The sequence below is a fragment of the Dipodomys merriami genome, unplaced genomic scaffold (genome assembly GCF_024711535.1).
Source record: "Dipodomys merriami isolate MVZ:Mamm:240054 unplaced genomic scaffold, mDipMer1.0.p SCAF_5, whole genome shotgun sequence".
NCBI lineage: Eukaryota > Metazoa > Chordata > Mammalia > Rodentia > Heteromyidae > Dipodomys > Dipodomys merriami.
The window spans coordinates 27,283,677-27,306,766 of NW_027206068.1; the positions used below are offsets into that span (position 1 = coordinate 27,283,677).

General features: G+C 39.0%; 1 protein-coding gene across 2 annotated transcripts in view; it reads left to right on the forward strand.

The window, feature by feature from the left end:
* Pus7 (pseudouridine synthase 7) overlaps nt 1–23,090 on the forward strand; it is a 43,354-nt gene that overhangs the window by 18,010 nt on the left and 2,254 nt on the right. Inside the window, exons 6-16 of one of the 2 annotated variants that reach the window (XM_069996271.1) lie at nt 1,352–1,369; nt 2,790–2,901; nt 4,356–4,433; nt 11,465–11,593; nt 12,180–12,305; nt 13,606–13,667; nt 15,208–15,368; nt 16,390–16,516; nt 17,083–17,184; nt 19,720–19,849; nt 21,859–21,950. In XM_069996271.1, coding sequence (XP_069852372.1) covers nt 1,352–1,369; nt 2,790–2,901; nt 4,356–4,433; nt 11,465–11,593; nt 12,180–12,305; nt 13,606–13,667; nt 15,208–15,368; nt 16,390–16,516; nt 17,083–17,184; nt 19,720–19,849; nt 21,859–21,950 — 1,137 coding nt within the window. The remainder of the gene's footprint in view (nt 1–1,351; nt 1,370–2,789; nt 2,902–4,355; nt 4,434–11,464; nt 11,594–12,179; nt 12,306–13,605; nt 13,668–15,207; nt 15,369–16,389; nt 16,517–17,082; nt 17,185–19,719; nt 19,850–21,858; nt 21,951–23,090) is intronic. The other variant, XM_069996272.1, reaches the window with a different exon arrangement.

A 23,090-nucleotide genomic window follows, 5' to 3' on the forward strand; every position in this document is an offset into this window, starting at 1 on the left:
ATTTCTCGTCATTATACTTGTGAATGCACTAAACAGCTAGTAGCACACTTGTTTTTAAGCTTTTATTATGGACCTTTTCAAACTTGCACACAAATAGAGGAAGTAGTAATATATACAACTTCTGTGTAACCACCTTCAAACATTCTGTTGCTTTGATCCTTCTCTTACACCTTTTTTTTCTTGGAGCATTTTAAAGCAAATACTGAAGTATGTATCTACCAGGTAAGAACTAGCCATATCAGGGGCTGGGAAGGTAGCTCAGTGGTAGAGTGCTTGCCTTGCGTGCATGAGGCCCTGGGTTTGATTCTTCAGGACCACATAAGCAAAAAAGGCTGGAAGTGGTGCTGTGGCTCAAGTGGTAGAGCGCTAGCCTTGAGCTGAAGAACTGAGGGACAGCGCCCAGACCCAGACTTCAAGCCCCACAACCGACAAAAACAAAAAAAAGAACTAGCCATATCATATCCAATAAAATAAAAATAATTTCTTGGGCTGGAATGTGTCTTAGTGGTAGAGTGCTTGCCTAGCATATATGAAGCCCTGGGTTCGGGTCCTCAGTACCACATAAACAGAGCACTGTGGCTCAAGTGGTAGAGTGCTAGCCTTGAGCACAAGAAGCTCAGGGGGATTGGCCAGGCCCTGATTTCAAGTCCCAGGACTGGCAAAATAATAATAATAATTTCTTAGTATCTAGTAACCCAATATGTTTAATTTTGTCCTGAATGTCTCAAAAACTGTCTTTGTACATGTGGCTTTGTGAAATAATGATAAAAATAAGGTCAGACAATTGCAATGAATAGATGTCTCATAAATCATATCTTAAATCTTCTAACATCTCTTACAGATTTAAGGAGTGTTACTAGTATTACTCTAATCAGTATTTTTCAAATATTAAAGTTACATTTCAATGTGGGAAATTTATAAAGCATGGAAAAATATAAAGCAAAACAATAATTACCATAATCAGCACCAAAGATAAAAAATTTTGGACATGTCTTCTCATATATACAAAAACAAATCTAGATGGAGAAGCATTATTTGGAAGGATGAGGTAGAAGTATCTTTTGCTGTATCCCATGTATACAAGCAATGTAGCTTAGAGTGTGAACTGACACACCCATTGTGAATGGATTGAGACAAGGAAGCTGTACCTGTAGGTGAGTTTTTCTATTTGTTTGCAACATTCCACTGTTAATGTCTGAATGGCTGTTAATCTACCACATAAGTACCACATGCTCTAGAAGTTCTTAGTATTAAACTTACCATGCGATTCATTGCATGTTCACCTCTAAAGCACCTTAATATTATTATAAACATTGCTCTTTTGTGCTCCTTATGCTGTGCATTTGGACAGAGGTCAGAACTACAGCAGGTAAGAGCAGTTGGTATTTCATGTAGATAAAATGAAATGCCAATGATTTTTTCATAAGTGCGAAATGTGGACAACTTTATTAACTGCTAGTGAGCTGGAAGGAAAACTAATAAAAAAAATTCCCATTCAGTTTTCTGAAGAAATTGAGTAATTGACACCAAGAGTATACTTGATACTTTTCTATACTAGATAGAAAAACAACTTAGATATTTATCAAGAATGAAAATGGATTTACTAGTCATATATACCATGGCAGTTTTATGGGAGGGTTTATTGATTCTTTACATTTTAGCCAAAGTCACTAATCTGTTATCAGGCAGCTTTTGCCTTGACAAAGGTAGATAGACAGTTACCTTTAGTAACGGGAGCAGTTTAAGCCTCTGAAGGAAAGGATTCATGAGTTTATGTGAGAAGATTTTTTAAAAGAGAAAGAAAAAGGGCTATAAAAGAAAAATTCTATGTTGTTGTTGTGCAAAATACTATTTCATGGTTTCTTTTGTGGAGTTATAGAAGTCAAATGAACTAGAAATGGTCTTCAAATAACAGCTGCAGCTCTTTCACATGGGATTTACGAATGTTGCACAGTGTCTGCACAGTACAGTTGTGGCTTATGTATTGTTCCTTTATCAATTTTTCAAAATATTCTTTGAGCAGCTTAAATCTAAATGTTTTATTGTTTGAATGTATGGTTCTAGATTACAATGGAATTGAAAGATTCAGTTAAAATAACAATGTTAAAAGTCAAATTCTCCCAAGTCATGCAGTGTTTTCCAGTTTACATCCAAATCATAGTGACTTAGAAGTTAGCATTTAATGAGGTTTAATTTCTTAGTTTCCTTTCTCCTGGAAGAGACAATCAGGTCTTGAATGCTAACCACTCTATCAGGTAGACATTTGTGAATTTATTGTAGACATTAGCTAAACTTGCAGTGGTAGTTGTTCCTGGAAAATCTAATTGTATCACCAAAGCCATACTTCACAATCTCTGTCCCTACTCATTGCCACTCTGTGTGTGAACACCTGTCTGGCTGTGAGGCAAGCTGGTAAGTTCCTCGTAATAGCTGTTTGCCTCTGAACTGCACGTGGCCTAGACCAGTAGGCCCTGTTGGACATAAGTTAACTTAGTATTCCTGTACCATAGGCTCTTCTGTGTAGCTGTTACATGAAGACTGCTGGTTTATCTTATTCATTTTTTATATTACCTACATATCCTACAGGATATAGACAAATGTTAAGTGTTCAGAGAAAGTTTAATGTCCATTGTCTAATGGCTATACCCGCTTAAGCCATATTTCCTGTCATGTTAGGTCTGCTTTGTGTCTTAAAGATCTTGTAACAAAAAATGAGCTACGTAGAATTACGTTTAAAAACTCTCAAAATAATGACATATATATATAACATATAATTTTTTGTTTTTAAGATCCGAGAAAACATTCTTGGCCAAAATCTAGGGGAAGTTACTGCCACTTTGTTCTATACAAGGAAAACAAAGATACCATGGATGCTATTAATGTGCTGTCCAAATACTTAAGGTTAGTATCTTGTTCCAATATAAATTCAAAACAACAGGAATGTGTTTCCTCTTTCCTTGCTAATGGAAGGAAAGCAGAACATAGATCAGTATATAAGTGTAGTTTTCGTAAGCAGTAGGTGAGATAAAATTCTTTTTAACCTCTGTGCTGGTAATTCAAGATGATAATCTAGAAGTAATGATTTGTCCATCCAGATGAACAGAAAAACAAACTTTCTCTTCTCAAAGTCTATAGTTTCATGTGCTTCCATGGGATTGGCTTTATGAATGTGGATGCTTTCAATTCTTGGGTTTCCTGAGTAAGCCAAGTCAGATTTTTCTCAAAGGAATATAAATATAATAGATTGTGGTCTCTAAATGAGTCAGGTGCCAAAGCTTTTTTTTTTTTTGTACTGTTACTTGGACTTGAACTCAGGGCCTTGTTTTCTTGCTTGCTTGCCTTTTTCTACTCATATCTGGAACCCTACCACTTGAGCCATACCTGTAGTCTAGCTTTTTTTTTTTTTTTGCCGTTAATTGGACATAGAATCTTGAAGATGTTTCTGTCCAGACTAACTTCAAGCAAGCCTTCTGAGCAGCTAGGATTACATCCTGGGGTGGGGGAGGGTGTGTGAGTGTGTGTGTGTGTGTGTGTGTGTGTGTGTGAGTGTGTGTGTGTGAGTGTGTGTGTGTGTGTGTGTGTGTGTGTGTGTTCAATAGAAATGGCTATAGCTATAGATACAATACCATGACTGTATTGGTAATTTCGCTCAGTTTAAACATGGTAAGAATATTACCATGTTAGGACAGCCATCACCAAATACCAGCAACTCAGTGGCTTAAACCACAGCAGCTCTATAGGCTTAAGATTAAGATGTCAACAGGTTTATGTCCTCCACAGAGGCCTGTCTTGAGGTTGGACTAGCTCCACTTGATGGCCACGTTTTAACCTTGGTCACTTCTCTAAAGGCTGTTTTCAAATAGCTACATCTGAAGTACTGGGGTTAGAGCTTTTGAGGGAGACAATTCAGCCCCTTCACACAGTACCTACTTAGTAATATTTTAGTTCACTTTGTTTACTAGCTTCCTGGGAGAGAGTTGTGGTACTCTGTTCCCTAGAGAACAAACTCCTGATTGGGGAATAGACAGTGGTGAATGCCTCTGAGATTTAGAGTTGTAAATACTCAGAGGTTACAAATTCTCCTTGGTAAGCTTCGTGTATCTTCATATCAAAACAATTCAGATCCCTATTTTAGCTTTTGGCTTTTTTTATACAAAATAGCATTGTGAATTTGTATTTTCATAGATAAAATTTAAAATAGGGTTTCTCCCTATTTTCATTGTTACTATTTTAAGTGCATTTTGTTACTATGTTGGTTATTAATTTAAGCATATTTTATTTTGAAACTTAAATGATGAGAAATGTGATTTTCTTAAGGTTTGTGACTTCGAATTGTCCTGTTTCTGTCTTACCAGAGTCAAGCCAAACATATTCTCATATATGGGCACCAAAGATAAAAGGGCTATAACAGTTCAAGAGATTGCTGTTCTCAAGTAAGTAGAAGTTACTTTCCAGGATTTGTGTTGGAAAAATCCTAGCACTACCTTTCAGAGTTCTTGAGTTTTCTTCAAGAGATTTACCTCTTCCTGTTTAGATTATGCCTCTCTCATTAATTTTTTTTCTGCTTTTTTCTTCCTGCTTTTCAGTATATCCTAATTTTAAGTAGGATTTTTAGTAGGTTTTTTTTTGAAGGATTTGTGAGGCACTACCAAGAGAATAAGTGTTTCTTTTATTCATACATTAAATATCAATGTTGTTGAAAAGTAGATTACAAAACAGTAAATGAACTCTTCCATTATATTGCAGAAATATGTAGATGAGAAAGGTGGTCTCTGCTTTTGAAGCATTTATACAACTTAATGGAGCATACATACTTTAGTAAATCTTACTGAAAGCATGGGATTTAATATGGAGAACTTTCCCAAACCCTGGATGACGACACAGGTTCTTGGCTACTCTTTCACATAAATATTGTAGTCAAATCCCATGATTTTTTTTGGGGGGGAGGGCGGTGGCTAGCTCTGTAAGCTTTTCCACATAAGTAATTTAAGGAAACAAATATTTTACTTTTGTTTACTTAGGTTTTCATTCAGACTGCACATACGGTAGGAAAGCATTTTGCTATTGAGTTGAAATCCCCATCCCTCTTCTATGTGTATGTGTATGTAAGTCTCACTGTGTAGCCCAATCTGGCCTCAAACTCCTGGATCCTCTTTTTTTCAGACTTCCAAGTACTAGATTTCAGGTGTATACCACCACACTCAGTTTGTTCTTTGTTGTTGACTATGCATAGAAAAAACTGAATAGAAAATGAAAATTCTTGGGCTGGGAAGGTGGCTCAGTGGTAGAATGCTTGCCTTGCATGCCTGAGGCCCTGGGTTCGATTCCTCAGCACCACATAAGCAAAAAGAAAAAAGCCGGAAGTGGTGCTGTGGCTCAAGTAGTAGAGCACTAGCCTTGAGCTGAAGAGCTGAGGGACAGCGCCCAGGCCCAGAGTTCAGGCCCCACAACCGGATCCAAAAAATAAAAAAGAAAATGAAAATTCTGCCATAATTGTTTTCCCTCAGGATTGTCTTGTTTTTAATGGTGCACATATATATATTTATTAATAATTTTTTTATTGTGAAAATACTGTACAGAGGGGTTACAATTACATGAGCAAGGTAATGAGTACATTTATCAAGCATTGTTGCTTCCTCCTTTGTTTCCCCTTACCATCCTTGCTCTCTCATCCTCCCCCCCCCCCGCCAAAGTTGTAAGGTTCATTTTTTGACATAATGTCTTGTACATCTCATTGTTGCAATGGGTCCACCTGTATCCCTATTTAAACAATTTGTTTTTTCCCTTCCACTCTACAAATTATACCAACATCAAATACAGTGAAAACGGGGTTATACCATGGAGGAGGGACAAGTGCATATATTTTGTGGAGGAATTAGCCCTCCACTTTAAACCATAATATTTCTACAAACATGTTCTTTTATTTGAAAAATAAATGATATACTTCATTTCATTACCCATTCCTACATAACAAAAGATATTTAAGAATGTGGTGTATTCTATTTTCTTGTTTTATGTATGCTAGTCCAAGGGCTTGAACTCAAGGCCTGGGAGCCATCCCTGAGCTTTTTTGCTGAAGGCTATCACTCCTACCAGTTTGAGCTACAGCTACACTTCCAACTTTTTGGTGGTTAATTGGAGATGGTAGGCACACAGACTTTCCTGCCTGGGCTGGCTTTGAACCTCCACCCTCAGATCTCAGCCTCTTAAGTAGCTAAGATTACAGGTGTGAGCTACTGGCACCCAGTTTTCATTTTATTAATATTTAATAATTGATATTTATTATAGGCAATCTGTGACAGGCATTGTTGTATCTAAATCTTTGCTTGAGTCTGTTAATTCCATGAAGATGAACTTAGCTGTGAAATTACTAGTTATGCAATGTTAATGGTTTTGATAACCAAGCCTAATTATCCTTAAGAAAGGTGGTACCAATTTCCCACCTTTATTCTACTTCTTCAGAATCCTTACCAGCAGTGTTATAATCAAGAGGGGAAAAAAATCATTTGCTGGGAATGTGGCTTAGTGGTAGAGTGCTTGACTAGCATATATGAACATAAACAGAAAAAGCTGGAAAGAGGCACTGTGGCTCAAGTGGTAGTGTGCTAGCCTTGAGCACAAAGAGGCTTAAGGAAAATACCCAGGCCCTGAGTTCAAGCTACAGGACCGGCAGGAAAAAAAAATTATTTGCTGTTTTAAGGTTAGAAAAAAATTACATCTCATTGTTTTATATTTTAATTTGCACTTTGTGGTATGAAATATTTAAGTCTGAAGATACTTGTGTCTCTTTTGGTCAGCCAGCAGGTGTCACACTTGATTGGGGTACTCTGCCTTCATAGAATTGCTATCTTTATCATTTTCCTGTTGACTTTGTAATAAACCATCTCCACACCTGTTGGTCTTTTGAAAGCACACTTATCTCGGCATACAGGTTATGCTCTTGGTTTGCTTATTGGGCTTTTGAGGTGGGGATTGGCTTTCCCCGTGAGAACTGGTGAACAAGATAAATCCATTTCTCTTTAGCTTCATATAACTTTAAATCCACCTAGTAATTTCAACAGGATCTCAAGGAGGAACAGCCTTGTTCACAGTGATTTGTTTTTCTTTTCCTGTCTCTTCCTACCAGTCTCCTTTCTGAGTTTGTGCCAGTATTTCTCTGGCTTTATTCATAAAGATTTTTGTACATCATTTCAGTTAGGATAGCTCTTAGTGTTTAAGAGCACATTGTCATATTCCCCAGTTAATAATTTAGTTTACTATTGAATTTATAAGCAAAGAGCTTGTTTAGGCTTATCAGAATTAAAACCAGGAACAGTAAGGTGAAGACCTTGCCAGTTCCATCCCATTTTCTTTTCAAGGAATGTTGTCACATTCCAGAACTGAATATAGCTCTGGTTGTTGCTGTGTTGGTAGGATTCAGAAATAGTAAAGTACTGATACCTATTATAACATATGACTTAAAAGATTATTACTTTGGGCATGTAGGCATATACCAATAATCCAAGAACTTAATGATGTACAAATCCATTTACATAAAGTGGCCATAATAGGGAAATGTATAAACAGAAAGGAGATTGTTTCCCAAAGGCTGTAGGGAGAAGAAGCAGAGGAGACAAGTGATGACAGTTAACAATGTGAGTATACTAAAATATACCGAAACATACTTTACCAAAGTTAAATTCGTTCATTTTATCTCACTTAAAGAAGAACAGAACTAGCCGGGCGCTGGTGGCTCACGCCTGTAATCCTAGACTCAGGAGGCTGAGATCTGAGGATCGCGGTTCAAAGCCAGCCCGGGCAGGAGAGACCGTGAGACTCCTATCTCCAATAAATCACCAGAAAACCGGAAGTGGCGCTGTAGCTCAAGTGGTAGAGCGCTCGCCTTGAGCTGAAGAGCTGAGGGACAGCTCCCAGGCCCAGAGTTCAAGCCCCACGACCGACAAAAAAAAAAAAAAAAAAAAAGAAGAACAGAACTGTCAGGCCTCTCCCCTGCACTATCAGAGCAGTCTCCAGAGTTCTTTCCAAGACATCCACACTGACAGTTTGGTTCCTTTTTCCTCTTGACTTTGAGTTATTCTGTCAGTTCCTACACTATTCACTGACTAAAGGGAGTCCTGTCTTCCTTATCTTCATGCTCTGTTCTTGCGAATCTTTGGGCTACAGTTCTTAGATTAATTTAATGCTGTTCACTTCTATTGTCCCCAAATAATACATTTTTTTTTACATCAGATATAAACACTTTTAATTTTTTTTTCTTTTTTGGTCAGTCTTGGGGCTTGAACTCTAGGCCTGGGCACTGTCCCTAAGCTCTTCAGCTCAAGGGGAGTGCTCTAGCACTTGAGCCACAGTGCCACTTCTAGTTTTCTGGTGGTCTATTGCAGATAAGAGTCTCACGAACTTTCCTGCCCAGGCTGGCTTTTAACCACGATCTTCAGATCTCAGCCTTTGGAGTAGCTAGGATCATAGGAATGAGCCACCAGCACCCAGCTTTAAAATTTTTTTGACTTGGGCTGGGAAGGTGGCTCAGTGATAGAGCGCTTGCCTTGCAAGCCTGAGGCCCTGGGTTCGATTCCTCAGCACCATATAAGCAAAAAGAAAAAAGCCAGAAGTGGCGCTGTGGCTCAAATGGTAGAGGGCTAGCCTTGAGCTGAAGAGCTGAGGGACAGCGTCCAGGCCCAGAGTTCAGGCCCCACAACCGGACCCAAAAAAAAAAAAAAATTTTTTTTTTTTTACTTAAATTTTTATTATTATTAAGTACTTGTCCAAAGAGGTTACAGTTCCATGTCAGGTTATGAATAAAATGCTGCTTGCCTCCCTTTTCTCTGGTCTCCCCAATTTTCCCCTTCCTGACCCTACCTTCAATAAATATATATTTATATCTATGTATCTTCCTATTATAAAAAAGTATATATTACAGTTAACAAAAATACTTTATTTAAAAAGTAATGGAGCTGGGGCTGGGGAGGTGGCTCAGTGGTAGAGCACTTGCCTTGCATGCCTGAGGCCCTGGGTTTGATTCCTCAGCACCAGATAAGCAAAAAGAAAAAAGCTGGAAGTGGCGCTGTGGCTCAAGTGGTAGAGCGCTAGCCTTGAGCTGAAGAGCTGAGGGACAACGCCCAGGCCCAGAGTTCAGGCCCCACGACCGGACCCCCAAAAAAAAAAAAAAAAAAAAGTAATGGAGCTAAACAGATTGGAGTAGAAAGATGAAAACAAGTTATAAAAGTTCTGAAAGCCTGGTGCTGGTAGTTCATCCCCAGCTGCTCAGGAGGCTGAGATCTGAGGATCACGGTTCAAAGACAGCCCGGGCAGGAAAGTTCATGAGACTCTTACCTCAAATAAAGCACCAGAAAACCAGAAGTGGCCCTGCGGTAGAGCGATCGCCTTGAACTAAAGAGCTGAGTGACAGCTTTCAGGCCCAGAGTTCAAGCCCCATGACTAACAAAAATAAATAAAGCTAGCTCAGGCAAGAAAGTCTAAAACTGGAAGTGGGTCTATGGCTCAAAGTGTTAAAAGAGTACTAACCTTGCGTGAAAGAGCTCAAGGACAGTGCCTAGGCCCTGAGTTGAGGCCCTACAACTGACCCCCCCAAAAATAAAAAATTCTGAAAAAGTGGCTAATAAAGGAGATTTAGTGTCAAGTGTAATCCCAACATTCAGAAGGCAGAAGCAGAAATATTTTAAGATGGAGGCCAATCTGGGTTACATAGTCAAAGACTGTCAACATAATAAAACAAAAAGCCTGAGTAAATATTAAAGGATGTTACAGGAATATTGCAAGTAAAGCAGCTTTCTATTAGTAGATGATAGGCCCGGATACTTGCAAGGGTTTAACCTCAGTCATAAGAAGCATGCAAATAAAAACCAAGGTAAGATATAACTTCTTTCGTCTGTCTGACTTTGGCCAGTTTGGGGACCTTGATATCTTTTTTTGTTTGTTTTTTGGGTCCAGTAGTGGGGCCTAAACTCTGGGCCTGGGCACTGTCCCTCAGCTCTTCAGCTCAAGACTAGCGCTCTACCACTTGAGCCACAGCGCCACTTCCAGCTTTTTTCTTTTTGCTTATGTGGTGCTGAGGAATAGAACCCAGGGCCTCATGCATGCAAGGCAAGTGCTCTACCACTGAGCCACCTTCCCAGCCCCAGGAAAAACATTTCCAAACAGTAAATATAAGTAGGCTAGCAAATATATTATAAACAGGGTAAACTCAGAAGATAGAGCCAGGCCCTGGTGGCTCATACCTGTGATCCTAGCTACTCAGGAGGCTGAGATCTGAGGGTTGTGGCCCAAAGCCGCCCCAGACAGGAAAGTATGAGATGCTTACCTCCAGTTAACTACCAAAAAGCCAAAAGTAGAGCTGTAGCTCAAATGTTAAAGCACTTGTCTTTTTTTTTTTTTTTTGCCAGTGCCAGGTCTTGAACTAAAGGCCTCAGCATTGTCCCTGAGCTTCTTTCTTGCTCTCTTGCTCAAGGCTAGCATAGAGCACTAGTCTTAAGTACAGAAGCTTGGGAACAGATCTCAAGCCCCGAGTTCAAGCTCCAGGATACATAAATATAAAAAGAAGTAGAAGATAGCATTTATAAACTGGTACAGCGTAGATTTCTTTTCTTTTCTTTTTTTTTTCTTTATTAGTGCTCTCCCACTTTTTGAGCCATAGATCCACTTTTGGTTTCTGGTGGTTAATTGGATATAAGAATCTTGTGGGTTGCTGGGTGCCAGTGGATCATGCCTGTAATCCTAGCTACTCAGGAGGCTGAAATCTGAGGATTGTGGTTCAAAGCCAGCCCGAGCAGGAAAGTGTGTGAGACTCTTATCTCCAATAAACCACTCAGAAAAATGGAAGTGGCGCTGTGGGTCAAGAGGTAGAGCGCTTGCCTTGAGCTGCCCAGACCCAGAGTTCAAGCCCCACGTCCAACCTCCCTTCCCCCCCCCCCCAAAAAAATAGAATTTTCTTTTCCTTAGACAACAAAGCCTAAAGCCATACTAGGTTTAACAACTGAATGTATTAATGTAATGAGATATTTGAAATTCCGTACTTAGATTTCTAACAAGAGGTTGATTTTGGTCAGAGTTTGGGAGGTTGAAGAGCTTGACACTGACATTGGGTTGGCTCTGGTGATAGCCTCATGATGGGTGACAATTATAGATGGAGAGAACATATTACCAGACAGGAAGCCAAAGAGTGATTCAGGTATAGACGTCAGGTTTGTACTTCTTTTTTTCTTATGTGGTGCTGAGGAATCGAACCCAGGGCCTCACGCATGCAAGGCAAGCGCTCTACCACTGAGCCACCTTCCCAGCCCAGGTTTGTACTTCTAATAGTAAGTTTGCTGTTGCAAGTTCAGGATCCCGGAGAATTATGTTAACATTCTTTTTTTGTTGTTTTGTAATTTAGTTGTTACTAACGTGTTTGTACAGATGGCTTACCATTTCATAAGTCAGGTAATGAGTATTCTTTTTCTTTTTCAAGAATATCTGCACAAAGACTTGCCCACCTGAACAAATGCTTAATGAATTTTAAGCTAGGGAATTTCAGCTATCAAAAAAACCCTCTGAAATTGGGAGAACTTCAAGGAAATCACTTCACTGTTGTTCTCAGGTAAATAACTGCAGGTAGGAAGGAATTCAGGGGAGTGTGTGGGGGTGAAGGATTGCTAGGTTACCATGAGTTACTTGTTAAGCAGGTGCAGGTGCAACTTGTTAATCAGTGCACTCTGACAGGAGGGACAGTGCAAGAAGTCAGAACAGGGCCTGAGGGCACTAGGAGAGCAAATGTGTGCATTTATTTGTACTGAAAAACAGTCTACCATCCCCCCTCCTCATCTTCCAATAAGATAAGGAGCCTAAGGTCTCATTTATATAAGGTACCTAGAACAGACAAATTCACCAAAAATAACTTAGAGGTTACTCTTTAATGTGTACAAAAATTGCAGTTTGGGAAGCAGATAGTGGTTAAAGTTGTGAAACATTATACTTACTTACTGCCCTTAAGTTATATGATTGACAATAACTAAAATAGTAAATTTATTTAATAAATACATCCCAAATAAACAGAGCCCTCAGGAGGTAGAGAAAAAGCTGCAAAGAGAGATACGGAAGCCAAGCCATAGGGTATATACTTAGGGTGTACAACTCCAAATGTGTTTGACTATAAACTTTTGTCGCTGGATGTTTGGGCCTGGCAGAAACATAACAGGAACTGACGACCAAGTACAACAAGCAATGAACTCACTCAAGGAGATCGGATTTATTAACTACTATGGAATGCAAAGATTTGGAACTACAGCTGTTCCTACATACCAAGTTGGAAGGTTGGTATTTCATTTTATAACTTTTTCTAAAAGTGGCCTCATAAAAGAAACAAGGTTTTTGTTGGTGCATTCCTTATATCTAGAGTTTCTTATGTGCAGGGCGATGAACTACTAATTTCCATCCTCCTTTATAAAGTTTTGTTCTGTTTTATGGTAATGTGTTCATGGGGTTAAAAAATCAGAAAGCTGGGTGCTGGTGGCTTACATCTGTAATCTAACTACTCAGGTGGCTGAGGTCTGAGGATTGCAGTTCAAAGCAAGCCAGGCTGAAAAGTCTGAGACTCTTAATCTCCAATAAAACTACTCAGAAAAGCTGGAAGTGGTACTGTGGCTCAAGTAGTAGAGCACTAGCCTCAAGCAAAATAATTCAGAGTCAGGACCCACGCCCTGAGTTCAAGCCCCATGATGACCCAGAAAAAAATATCAGAGTTCAAAAAGATCTGACCTAAAAATTAAGATTTCTTCTATCCCTAACAGCCCTCCAAAGATTATAAGTCTTGGCTCAGTAAGTGACACAGAATTCAATGATTAAATAAGACCGAAGAGTAACTAGACCTCAGATGATAGACTGTATAGTATCTGACTGCTCCCACCCTTTGAAGAAATTACTGTCTTCAGTGAGATATACAAAACAAATGGTGGAAGTGGCCAGCCACCAAGGTGCAGACAGCTTCTGTCTGGGCATGATGGTTGGAGATCAAGGCATCATCTCCAAAGCCTGAATACATCTTGAGGATGTGCAGTAGAGAAATGAGAGCAATCTGACTCTGGAAGCTGAAGAGTGCTCTGGTGGCTCATGTCTATAATTTTAGCTGCTTGGGAGGCTAAGATCTAAGGATTGTGGTTCAAGGCCAACCCAAGCAGGAAAGTCTGTGAGGCTTATATTTAGTTAACCATCAGAAAACCAGAAGTGAAGTTGTGGCTCAGAGAGGTAGAGCACTAGCCTTGAGGAGAAAAGCTCACTCAAAGTACCAGGCCCAGTTCAAGCCTCATGATTGACCAAAAAAAAACAAACTCAAAAAATAACAAAAGACCCCTTTGACTTCTGTAGATATTTATTCCATATGTAACAACTTACGGCATAACATGGTAGTCCTTATACTGTTACAAGTGTTTTATATAAAAGCAGTATGTCCTTAATTTTACTATATTTTTTAAATCCTTTTGGCATTTATGTTTGAAATTAGTGTCATAGTTTTTCTGCTTATCTCCAAGTTTAATAATATGATGTCATTTGTTGACTGTTCAAAGATTTGGGCATATAAAGTTTATCTTAATGGAAAATTACTGTTAATTTTAGAGCTATTCTACAAAATTCCTGGACAGAAGTCATGGATTTAATACTGAAACCCCGTCCAGGAGGTGAGAATAAAATTTGTGCTAAGAAAACAAATAGAATGTATAGCTGTATCTTTGTGGAACCAAATTAATCATTTTGGGGCTTTGGGGAGGGTTTTGTTGATGGTTTTTGTTCTGGTATTAGAGCTTGAATTTAGGGCCTGGGCGTTGTCTCTGAGCTTTTTCATTCAACACCACTTGAGTCAAGGATCCACTTCAGCATTTTTTTTTAAATGGAAAATTAGCAGATCTCAGTCTGCTGAGCATGAGCCACCAGCACCCAGCTATGAAATCACTTTAAATAAAAAGTATTTGTGCTGAGCTGGGACATGGTTCCTGTGATAGAGTACCTGCTTAGCAAGCGTAATATCCTGAGTTCAAACCTTAATATAGAAATAACAACAAAAAAAGTATTTCTGCAGATTGGAATAGTTTCTACACTAGAATTATAAGTAGTTTATTTTTCACATATTTTATGGATAGATTTGAGACTATATCCTGACTTTAGCACTTTCGCTCATCTAATTTATTAATTCAAAAGTGAATTAATATTAAATTAATTTCTCTTTTTTCACTACTAAGTCACTTAATGTATGAATGCTATATAAAATCTTGGCAAAACTTAAGAATTTTTTATTTTCTTTGAATCAATTTGTGTGCTAGTACTGGGGATTGAACTCAGGGCTTTTCAGAAACTCTCACTTGACTTTTTAAATCAAGGCTGGTGTGTACTACCACTGAAGCCATACCCCCACTCCCAACCCTTGAGTTTTTTTGTTTTTTGGGATTTTTTTGCTGGTCATGGGCCTGAACTCTGGGCCTGGGCGCTGTCCCTCCGCTCTTCAGCTCAAGGCTAGCACTCTACCACTTGAGCCACAGCGTGACTTCCGGCTTTTTCTGCTTATGTGGTGCTGAGGAATCAAACCCAGGGCCTCATGCAGGCAAGGCAAGCACTCTACCACTGAGCCACCTTCCCAGCCCCCCCCTTGAATTTTTAATGAATTCACTAAACTTTTTCTAGAAAGTATCTCCAGAGCCATATATATAAAAGAGATTTAACAACTGCTTTGTCAAAATAATATTTTCCGAGTGACAGTGGTTAACACTAGTGGAAGATCACTGATTAAAGCCAGCCCAAGCAGGAAAGTCCACAAGATTCAATCTCTAGTTAACTAGCAAAGCAAAGCCAGGCCAGAGGCATGGTTCAAATGGTGTACTTGCTAAGCAAGCAAGTACAAAGACCTTAGGTCTAACCCCATTTAAACAGTATACTGGGAGAAGAACAGTCATAGCAAGTTTTTCTCTTATGTTCAATTAGCTGTGGTGACAATGAACAGTAAATAGCTTTCATTGTTGATATGGAGTGCTAGCTAGCATGCTGGGAAAGTCATAGTCGTGTGGTTTCTTAGTCTTCATGTTTTCACTTTCATATTATCAGGTGGAGGAACTATTCCTCATAGTCCCTTAATTAGCAATACTACTTTAAAATTTTGTGTTTATTATAAAACATGTTGAAATTGTCTATTGGATAAATTGTTTAATTGTAGCTTTTTTTCCTCTCCAGCTGAAAAGGGGTACTTGGTTAAATGCAGGGAAGAATGGGCGAAGACCAAAGACCCAGCTGCTGCCCTCAGAAAGCTACCTGTCAAAAGGTGTGTGGAAGGGCAGCTGCTTCGAGGACTTTCAAAGTATGGAATGAAGAATATAGTCTCTGCATTTGGCATAGTGAGTGCGCTTTGTGAAGTCAGGCAATTATTTGAGGTGGTTTAATAACTTTTTAAACTTTATCTTGGAAGATGTTACTAAACTTTGAAAGAACAGAAGTTGAATAAGGTCCTGTGGATGTCTTTAGGAAATTTTCCTTGCATGATCCTTGTTCAAATCATGAATGCTGAGGAGCAGGTGAATGTGGGTAATGTTGGCAGTGATGAGCATTGACAGTACCAGCAAAGGGCCAATATGGAAAGTATGATCTCCAGTGGGAATTCATTGTACTGTAAGACATTAAAGATCCATTGTACAGTCATTCAGTCTTCCAAGGAAGAGAGCTGTTAAGTAAACAGTGTAAATAGTTGCATGTGTTGTTTCAGCAAGGTGATTAAGAGTGGGTATCACATTGGCAAGTGTAGCTATACCACCGTATTCATATGTGTAACCCAGGACACATTGAAGTTTAACCTTAAAACATAAATCTTAGTTATTCTTCCCTAGCCTTTCCAATAAAAACAAAAACCCTAAAACAAGAAAGGATTCATGCTGTATACAATCAGTTGTCACTTAAAGCCCAGAGTTCAAGCCCCACGACTGACCAAAAAAAAAAACAACAACAGTTGTCACTTAATTATTCTGGAAGAGAAAACACTGTTGACTCTAATTGTATTGTAAATTCCATGAATTTCAATTGATTTCAGGTATAAATTCCATACCATTTGCTTTATTTGCATGAACATAAGCATTGTAGGTGTGAAATGTAAATTGTTGCTACTAATGACAGTTAATACAGTTTGAGGTGTCTTCATCTAATGTTTCCATTTAATACTGTGTATTAAATTTATTTAGTACAGTTCAACTTAAACTAAGTTAAATTTAGCTTAACGTATTCAATTTAGTATGCTGTCAGTTACTGTCTGCAGGTTATTACACATTTAATGTATGAATTTCTTATACTAAGTTCACCACTCAATAAGCAGGATACCTGGGGAAGTACAGGTTTTAATATTTAGAATATATTTTTCTTTCCCTTCAGATACCAAGAAATAATCGCTTAATGTATATTCATAGCTATCAAAGCTATGTGTGGAATAATATGGTGAGCAAGAGGATAGAAGACTATGGGCTGAAACCTGTTCCAGGGGACCTTGTTCTCAAAGGAGGTAAAAATGGCATAGACTGTTCAAACAAACGTAGATTCAGGTTTTTGACGCAAGTAGCTTTAAAAGCTAGCCTGGCTAGATTAGTACTTTACCAAGTTACCCTTCCAACTCAAGAAGTACTTTTAAATATGTTATGAACTCTACTAAATCTTTAATTCTAGTTTCTTCTGTGGAGTAGAAAAGACAAAAGAGTGTATTTTCCAACTTAGTTTCTTTTAGTTTTCTAGGCCGTTGAATATACTCTTTTGTTGTTGTTGTTGTTGTTTGTTTGTTTTTGCCGGTCATGGGGCCTTAACTCTGGGCCTAGATGCTGTCCCTCAGCTCCTCAGCTCAAGGCTAGTGCTCTACAACTTGAGCCACAGTGCCACTTCCTGCTTTTTCTGCTGTAGTGCTGAGGAATCGAACCCAGGGCCTCATGCAGGCAAGGAAAGCACTCTACCAATGAGCCACCTTCCCAGCCCTGAATATATTCTTTGACTTGCTTGTACATATATAATTTTTAGCACCTGAGTTTATGAAAATAATGCTGTTTTTCTTCACTTACTGTTTTACTTATGGATTTGCAGCCACAGCCACCTATATTGAGGAGGAAGATGTTAATAATTATTCAATCCATGATGTGGTCATGCCTTTGCCTGGCTTCGATGTTATCTATCCAAAGCATAAAAGTAAGTTCCCCATATGGACAAAATAGTTACAAATCTAACATAGTAACCTACTGGAAACCAAAAGTGAAGAGAAGGAAAAAAATTAGTACTGTGAATATTCATCACACTTGAGACATTTAGATATGAAACATACATAAACCATAGTTATTTGTGAAAGTCTTCCAGAAAAGAATGCATTTAGATAGATAATTTGAATTAAGAAACTAAGCCAGACACCAATGACTTCATATCTATATAATCCTTACTACTCAGTCTGAGACCTGAAGGATTGAAGTTCAAAACCAACCCAGGCCAAAAAAACCATGAAACTCCATATCCAAAATATCCAGAAAAATGCTAGTTGGGGGCCTGGTTCAAGTGCTATAGTACTAGCTATGAGCAAACAAGCCCCAATACTGGCAATAAGAAACTAGCTGGGTGCTAGGCGTTGGTGGCTCACGCCTGTAATCCTAGCTACTCAGGAGGCTGAGATCTGAGGATCGTGGTTCAAGGCCAGCCTGGGCAGGAAAGTCCATGAAACTCTTATCTCCAGTAAACCATCAGAAAACCAGAGTGGTGCTGTAGCTCAAGTGATAGAGCTCTAGTCTTGAGCTGAAGAGCTGAGGGAGACAGAGCTCAGGCCCAGAGTTCAAGCCCCACAACTGACAAAAAAGAAAAAAAAAAAAAACTAGCTGGTACTTGTAATCCCAGCTATATTAGAAGAGTGAGACCATCCTTAATAACATAGTGAGACTGTGTCAAAATAACAATCCAGGTTGGTGTATCATGCCTGTAATTTTAGCTACTCTTAGCTGAGATCTGAAGATTGTGGTTCAAAGCCAGCCCAGGCAGGAAAGTCCGTGGGAGTCTTATCTCCAATAAACTACTCAGAAAAAGCAGGAATTGGCACTGTGGTTCAAGTGTAGAACATTAGCCTTGAGCACAAAAGAAGCTCAGGGACAGCATCCAGGCCCTGAGTTCAAGCCCCAGCACTAGCAAAACAAACAAAAAAACCCAGCTAGGCCCCAGTAGCTTATATCTATAATGCTAAGTACTTAAGAGGCTGAGGTCTCCATGATCATGGCTTAAAGCCAGCCTAAGCAAAAAAAGTCAGTGAGACTCCATTTCCAAAATAAGTAGCAAAAGAGTGAGGTTGAAGTAGAGATTTGAATTAAGTGGTAGAGTGCCAGCTATGATTGAAAAAGCCAAGCAAGAACTTGAACTTGAGACTTACGTAAATAATTGGCTCATATATGGTAGAAAAGTAAACTTTTATGTAAGAATCCACACACTGTCTTGGAAATAACCAGAGCAAAAAAAAAAAAAAAAAAAAGGATGTGTGGCTCAGTAGTACAGTAGTAGAGTACCTAATTAGCAAGCACAAGACCCTGAGTTCAAACCTCAGTACTGCAGGGAAAAAAAGAAGTAAAAAAAATAAAAATGGAAAGTTTTGACTCTGTTACCCTAGGCCAGATAAAAGGTTTGGTGGAAGAAATGTCAAAGAAGAACAGTCAAGGAAGCCAAAATACATAGGTCTAATGAAGCTATAGCTTGAAGGTCCAATACTTAGGAATGCATGTTAGAGAACAAGTAATGGCTATGTTCCAAACCAGTCAATAGAAATTATAAGAAAACATATTTCTGTTTAAGATAGGAGAATTGTCTAATGATCATATGCCTTACAAAGTAGTTCCCCTTAAATAACATGTAAGCTAATATTAGAAAGATGTCTAGCCAGATGTCAGTGGCTCATGCCTATAATCGTAGCTACTCAGGAGGCTGAGATCTGAGGATCAAAGTTTAAAGCTAGCTCGAGCAGGAAGTCTGTGAGACTCATCTCTAATTACCAAAAAATTGGAAATGGAGTTATGGCTCAAAGTAGTAGATCATTAAAATCTTAGGGACAGTGTCCAGTACCAAAGCCCCAGGACCTACAACAAAGAAGGAAGATGTCTTGTTAAAAAGAAAAAAAGATTGGGGCTGGGAATGTGGCTTAGTGGTAGAGTGCTTGCCTAGCATGTATGAAGCCCTGGGTTCTATTCATTGGTACAACACAAACAGAAAAACCAGAGTTGCTGTGGCTCAAGTGATAGAGTGCTAACCTTGAACAAAAGTAGTTCAGGCCCTGAGTACAAGCCCTAGGACTAGCAAAAAAAAAAAAGTTTGTATGTTATATATGACGTTAAACGAAGTGATCCTCCAAGGCCTCTTATCTGTAACTACCCTTCCATAGAGTGTTTGAAGCCTCTGCGTGTGGTCTCCTAATTCTGAGTCCATATAAATAATAGTTTAGTAACTCAGAGTGAAATGACATTTTATAGTTAGCTTGGAACTATAACACTTCAGATCCTATGGGTGATTCCAAAGATAACTTAGAAATTGGCCAAACCAAAGTGTGGCTTAGTTACTAAATATCTAAATTTTCCAGAGAACAGACTGGATTATAAATTAGGATAACTGATTTTCTTAAGTATAGTCTAACTGAATTTACTTGTTACATTGTTTCTGTGTAGTTCGAGCTGGCAAGCTTTACTAATGTTTTGTATTTTATATTAGTTAGTGAAGCCTACAGGGAAATGCTTACAGCAGACAACCTTGATATTGACAACATGAGACACAAAATTCGAGATTATTCCTTATCCGGGGCTTACCGAAAGATAATTATTCGTCCTCAGAATGTCAGCTGGTGAGTAATAGTCTGGAATGTTACAGAATAGAATCTATGGGATGTTGGCGGCTCACACCTGTAATCCTAGTTGCTCAGGAGGCTAAGATTTGAGGATTGTGGTTTGAAGCCAGCCAGTCAGGAAAGTCTGTAAGACTCTTTATTTCCATTTAATCACCAAAAAGCAAGTAGTGGAACTGTGGCTCAAGTGGTAGAGTCTTGAGCACAAAAGCTTACGTACAGCACCTGAATTCAAGTTCCAGGACTGGTGTGTATAGAGTGTGCCCCATGAGCAGCAAGCACTCCCTGCATGTGCATTTTGATGTCCTTCCCTTTCTAAGCTGTATTTATACCATAACCAATGAATAACCCGCCTCTCTTTTTAACCTAATCACAGTTCTTTGTATATATATTTCTGTTGATGATTTATAGGAATAAATTAACATCCCCCTCAAAAAGATAGAATTACTGTACATAGTTTTCAATCTATGCTTATAGATTTTTCAGTGCTTAGAACCTTGCATGTCAATGTTATCATTGTTGTTGACCCCAATTAATATTGTTCAGATCACTAAGAAATAAATGAAGCTTTGAGGAGTGCAAGCATGTAGTGACTTCACCTTAAAAATTTTGTTAGCATCACTGTATTACCAAAGAAATGTGTAGAGAATGAACCTCTTCTCAGGTTTCTGAAAACTGAGATTTGCTTATAGAGCAAGTTTATTCAGAATTGGCTCCACAAACTGATCTAGTTACTTTACTATTTCTAGAGATAAAGGATATTTATATTCATTCATTTAAAAGTATTATTTATTTTATTTATTTATTTTTTTGGTCCGGTCATGGGGCCTGAACTCTGGGCCTGGGCGCTGTCCCTCAGCTCTTCAGCTCAAGGCTAGCGCTCTACCACTTGAGCCACAGCACCACTTCTGGCTTTTTTCTTTTTGCTTATGTGGTGCTGAGGAATCGAACCCAGGGCCTCATGCATGTAAGGCAAGCGCTCTACCACTGAACCACCTTCCCAGCCCCTTAAAAGTATTTTTAATACATACTATTATCTAAACTTTTCTTTGCTTTAATTTGGAAATGAAGTCCTAAATTAATTATCCATGGCCATTAAATTCTTTCCCTCTCTTCTGCTCCCTTTTTCTTGTCTCTTCTCTGCTTTGGGTATGAAGTAGGCAGTTGGAGTTAATCTTTCTCCCTCCAAAGAGCAGTTTTCACTTGTGACAAGGTATTGATAGTAATGATAAACACTCCTGAGAAAATGTAAATGCCATGTTTAATTTGGTCCCCTCTGTACAAAGTAAAGCTTACTGGTTACCAACTTCACATAAAAGAATTTCCAGCCAGGTCTGGGGCTCATACCAGTAATCCTAGCTACTCCGGAGTCTGAGATCTCAGGATCACAATTCACAGCCAGTCAGGACAGGAGAGTCCATGAGATCTTATCTCCAGCTAATCAGAGGAAAAGCTGAAAATGGTGTTGTAGCTCAACTGGTAGAGTGCTAGCCTTGAGGAAGAGAACCCTAGGGACAGTGCCTCGGCCCAGAGTTCAAGCCCCACGACTGGCAAAAAAAAAAATAATAATAATTCTATCCCGGAGAAACATCATTTTTTATCCTATTATTATATAGTAACATAAAGGCAATAATTACACAAAAAATCTGGCCCTGTTCTGCTGTTGGGAAGTTCTATTTATAATTACTTGTAACAGGGGGCTGGGAAGGTGGCTCAGTGGTAGAGCGCTTGCCTTGCATGCATGAGGCCCTGGGTTCAATTCCTCAGCACCACATAAAAAGAAAAAAAGCCGGAAGTGGCGCTGTGGCTCAAGTGGTAGAGCGGTAGCCTTGAGTTGAAGAGCTGAGGGACAGTGTCCAGGCCCAGAGTTCAGGCCCCACGACCGGACCGCAAAAAAAAAAAAAAAAAAAAACTTATAACAGACTAATGTGTTTTTCTTACTAAAAAAGTGATGATGAGCAACTTGGTGAAAGTTCTTTTATACTTACCTTTATTTATGTGTTTTGAAGGGAAGTCGTTGCATATGATGACCCTAAAATTCCACTTTTCAACACAGATGTGGACAACTTAGAAGGGAAGCCACCACCAGTTTTTGCTTCTGGTAAGTTTATTCAGTCTTCAGTTTTCTGTCAGTTTTGAAGTGTTTTCTCATTAAAAAGAATAATAATGTTTTGTCAGACCTGGTCGTTAACTTTTGTAATTGTAGCTACTCAGGAGACAGAAATATTAGATGATCTCAATTGTAGGCCAGCATGGACAAAATTAGACCCAATCTCAAAAGCAAAATGAAAACATTAAAGGTGGGCTTGGGAATGTGGCTTAGTGGTAGAGTGCTTTGCCTAGTATATATGAAGCCCTGAATTCAATTCCTCAGTACCACAGAAACAGAAGGCTGGAAGTGGCACTGTGGCTCAAGTGGTAGAGTGCTAGCCTTGACCAAAAGAAGCTCAGGGGCAGTGCCTAAGCCCTGAGTCCAAGCCCTAGGACTGGCCAAAAAAAAAAAAAAAAAGTTATGGGTATAACCCAAGTGACCCTGGATTCAACACCAGTTTGGGGGAGGGAATGAAGCATTGAAGAAAAAGAAACTACTTTTTAAATCATTTCCATCCCCACTCCATGATTTCACTTTTGTGTTTGTTACCTTAGCTAGAAATAAATAGCTAAAACATTCAGTCCCACTGAAAATGAAACAGTGTTATAGATGGTAGTGATAATTGGTGACTCAGTATTTTTCCAGCTTCTATAGAAGTAAAAAAGGTGAAATGAAAATTTAAGAAGTTTCTAAAAGCTTAAATTTTCTTCTCATTATTAAATTTTTCTTGTTCCAGGGCTGGGAAGGTGGCTCAGTGGTAGAGCACTTGCTTTGCATTCATGAGGCCCTGGGCTCCATTCCTTAGCACCACATAAGCAAAAAGAAAAAAAAGCCAGAAGTGGTGCTCAAGTGATAGGGCCCTAGCCTTGAGCTGAAGAGCTGAAGGACAGTGCCCAGGCCCACAGTTCAAGCCCCACGACCGGACCCCCCCCCCAAAAAAAAAATTTTTTTTTCTTGTTCCTTTTGTATTTTCGCCTTGCACTTTTATTTTGTTTATAGACAGGGTCTGGCTCACTATGTATTTATAAACTATCCTCAAACTCAATTCTTCCTCAGCTTCCTGAGTGCTGGGATTAGAAGCACACATAGCCATGCCTTCCATACATTTCTCTTGTGCTCTCTGTCACCTGCCATTTTTATAAAGGCTCC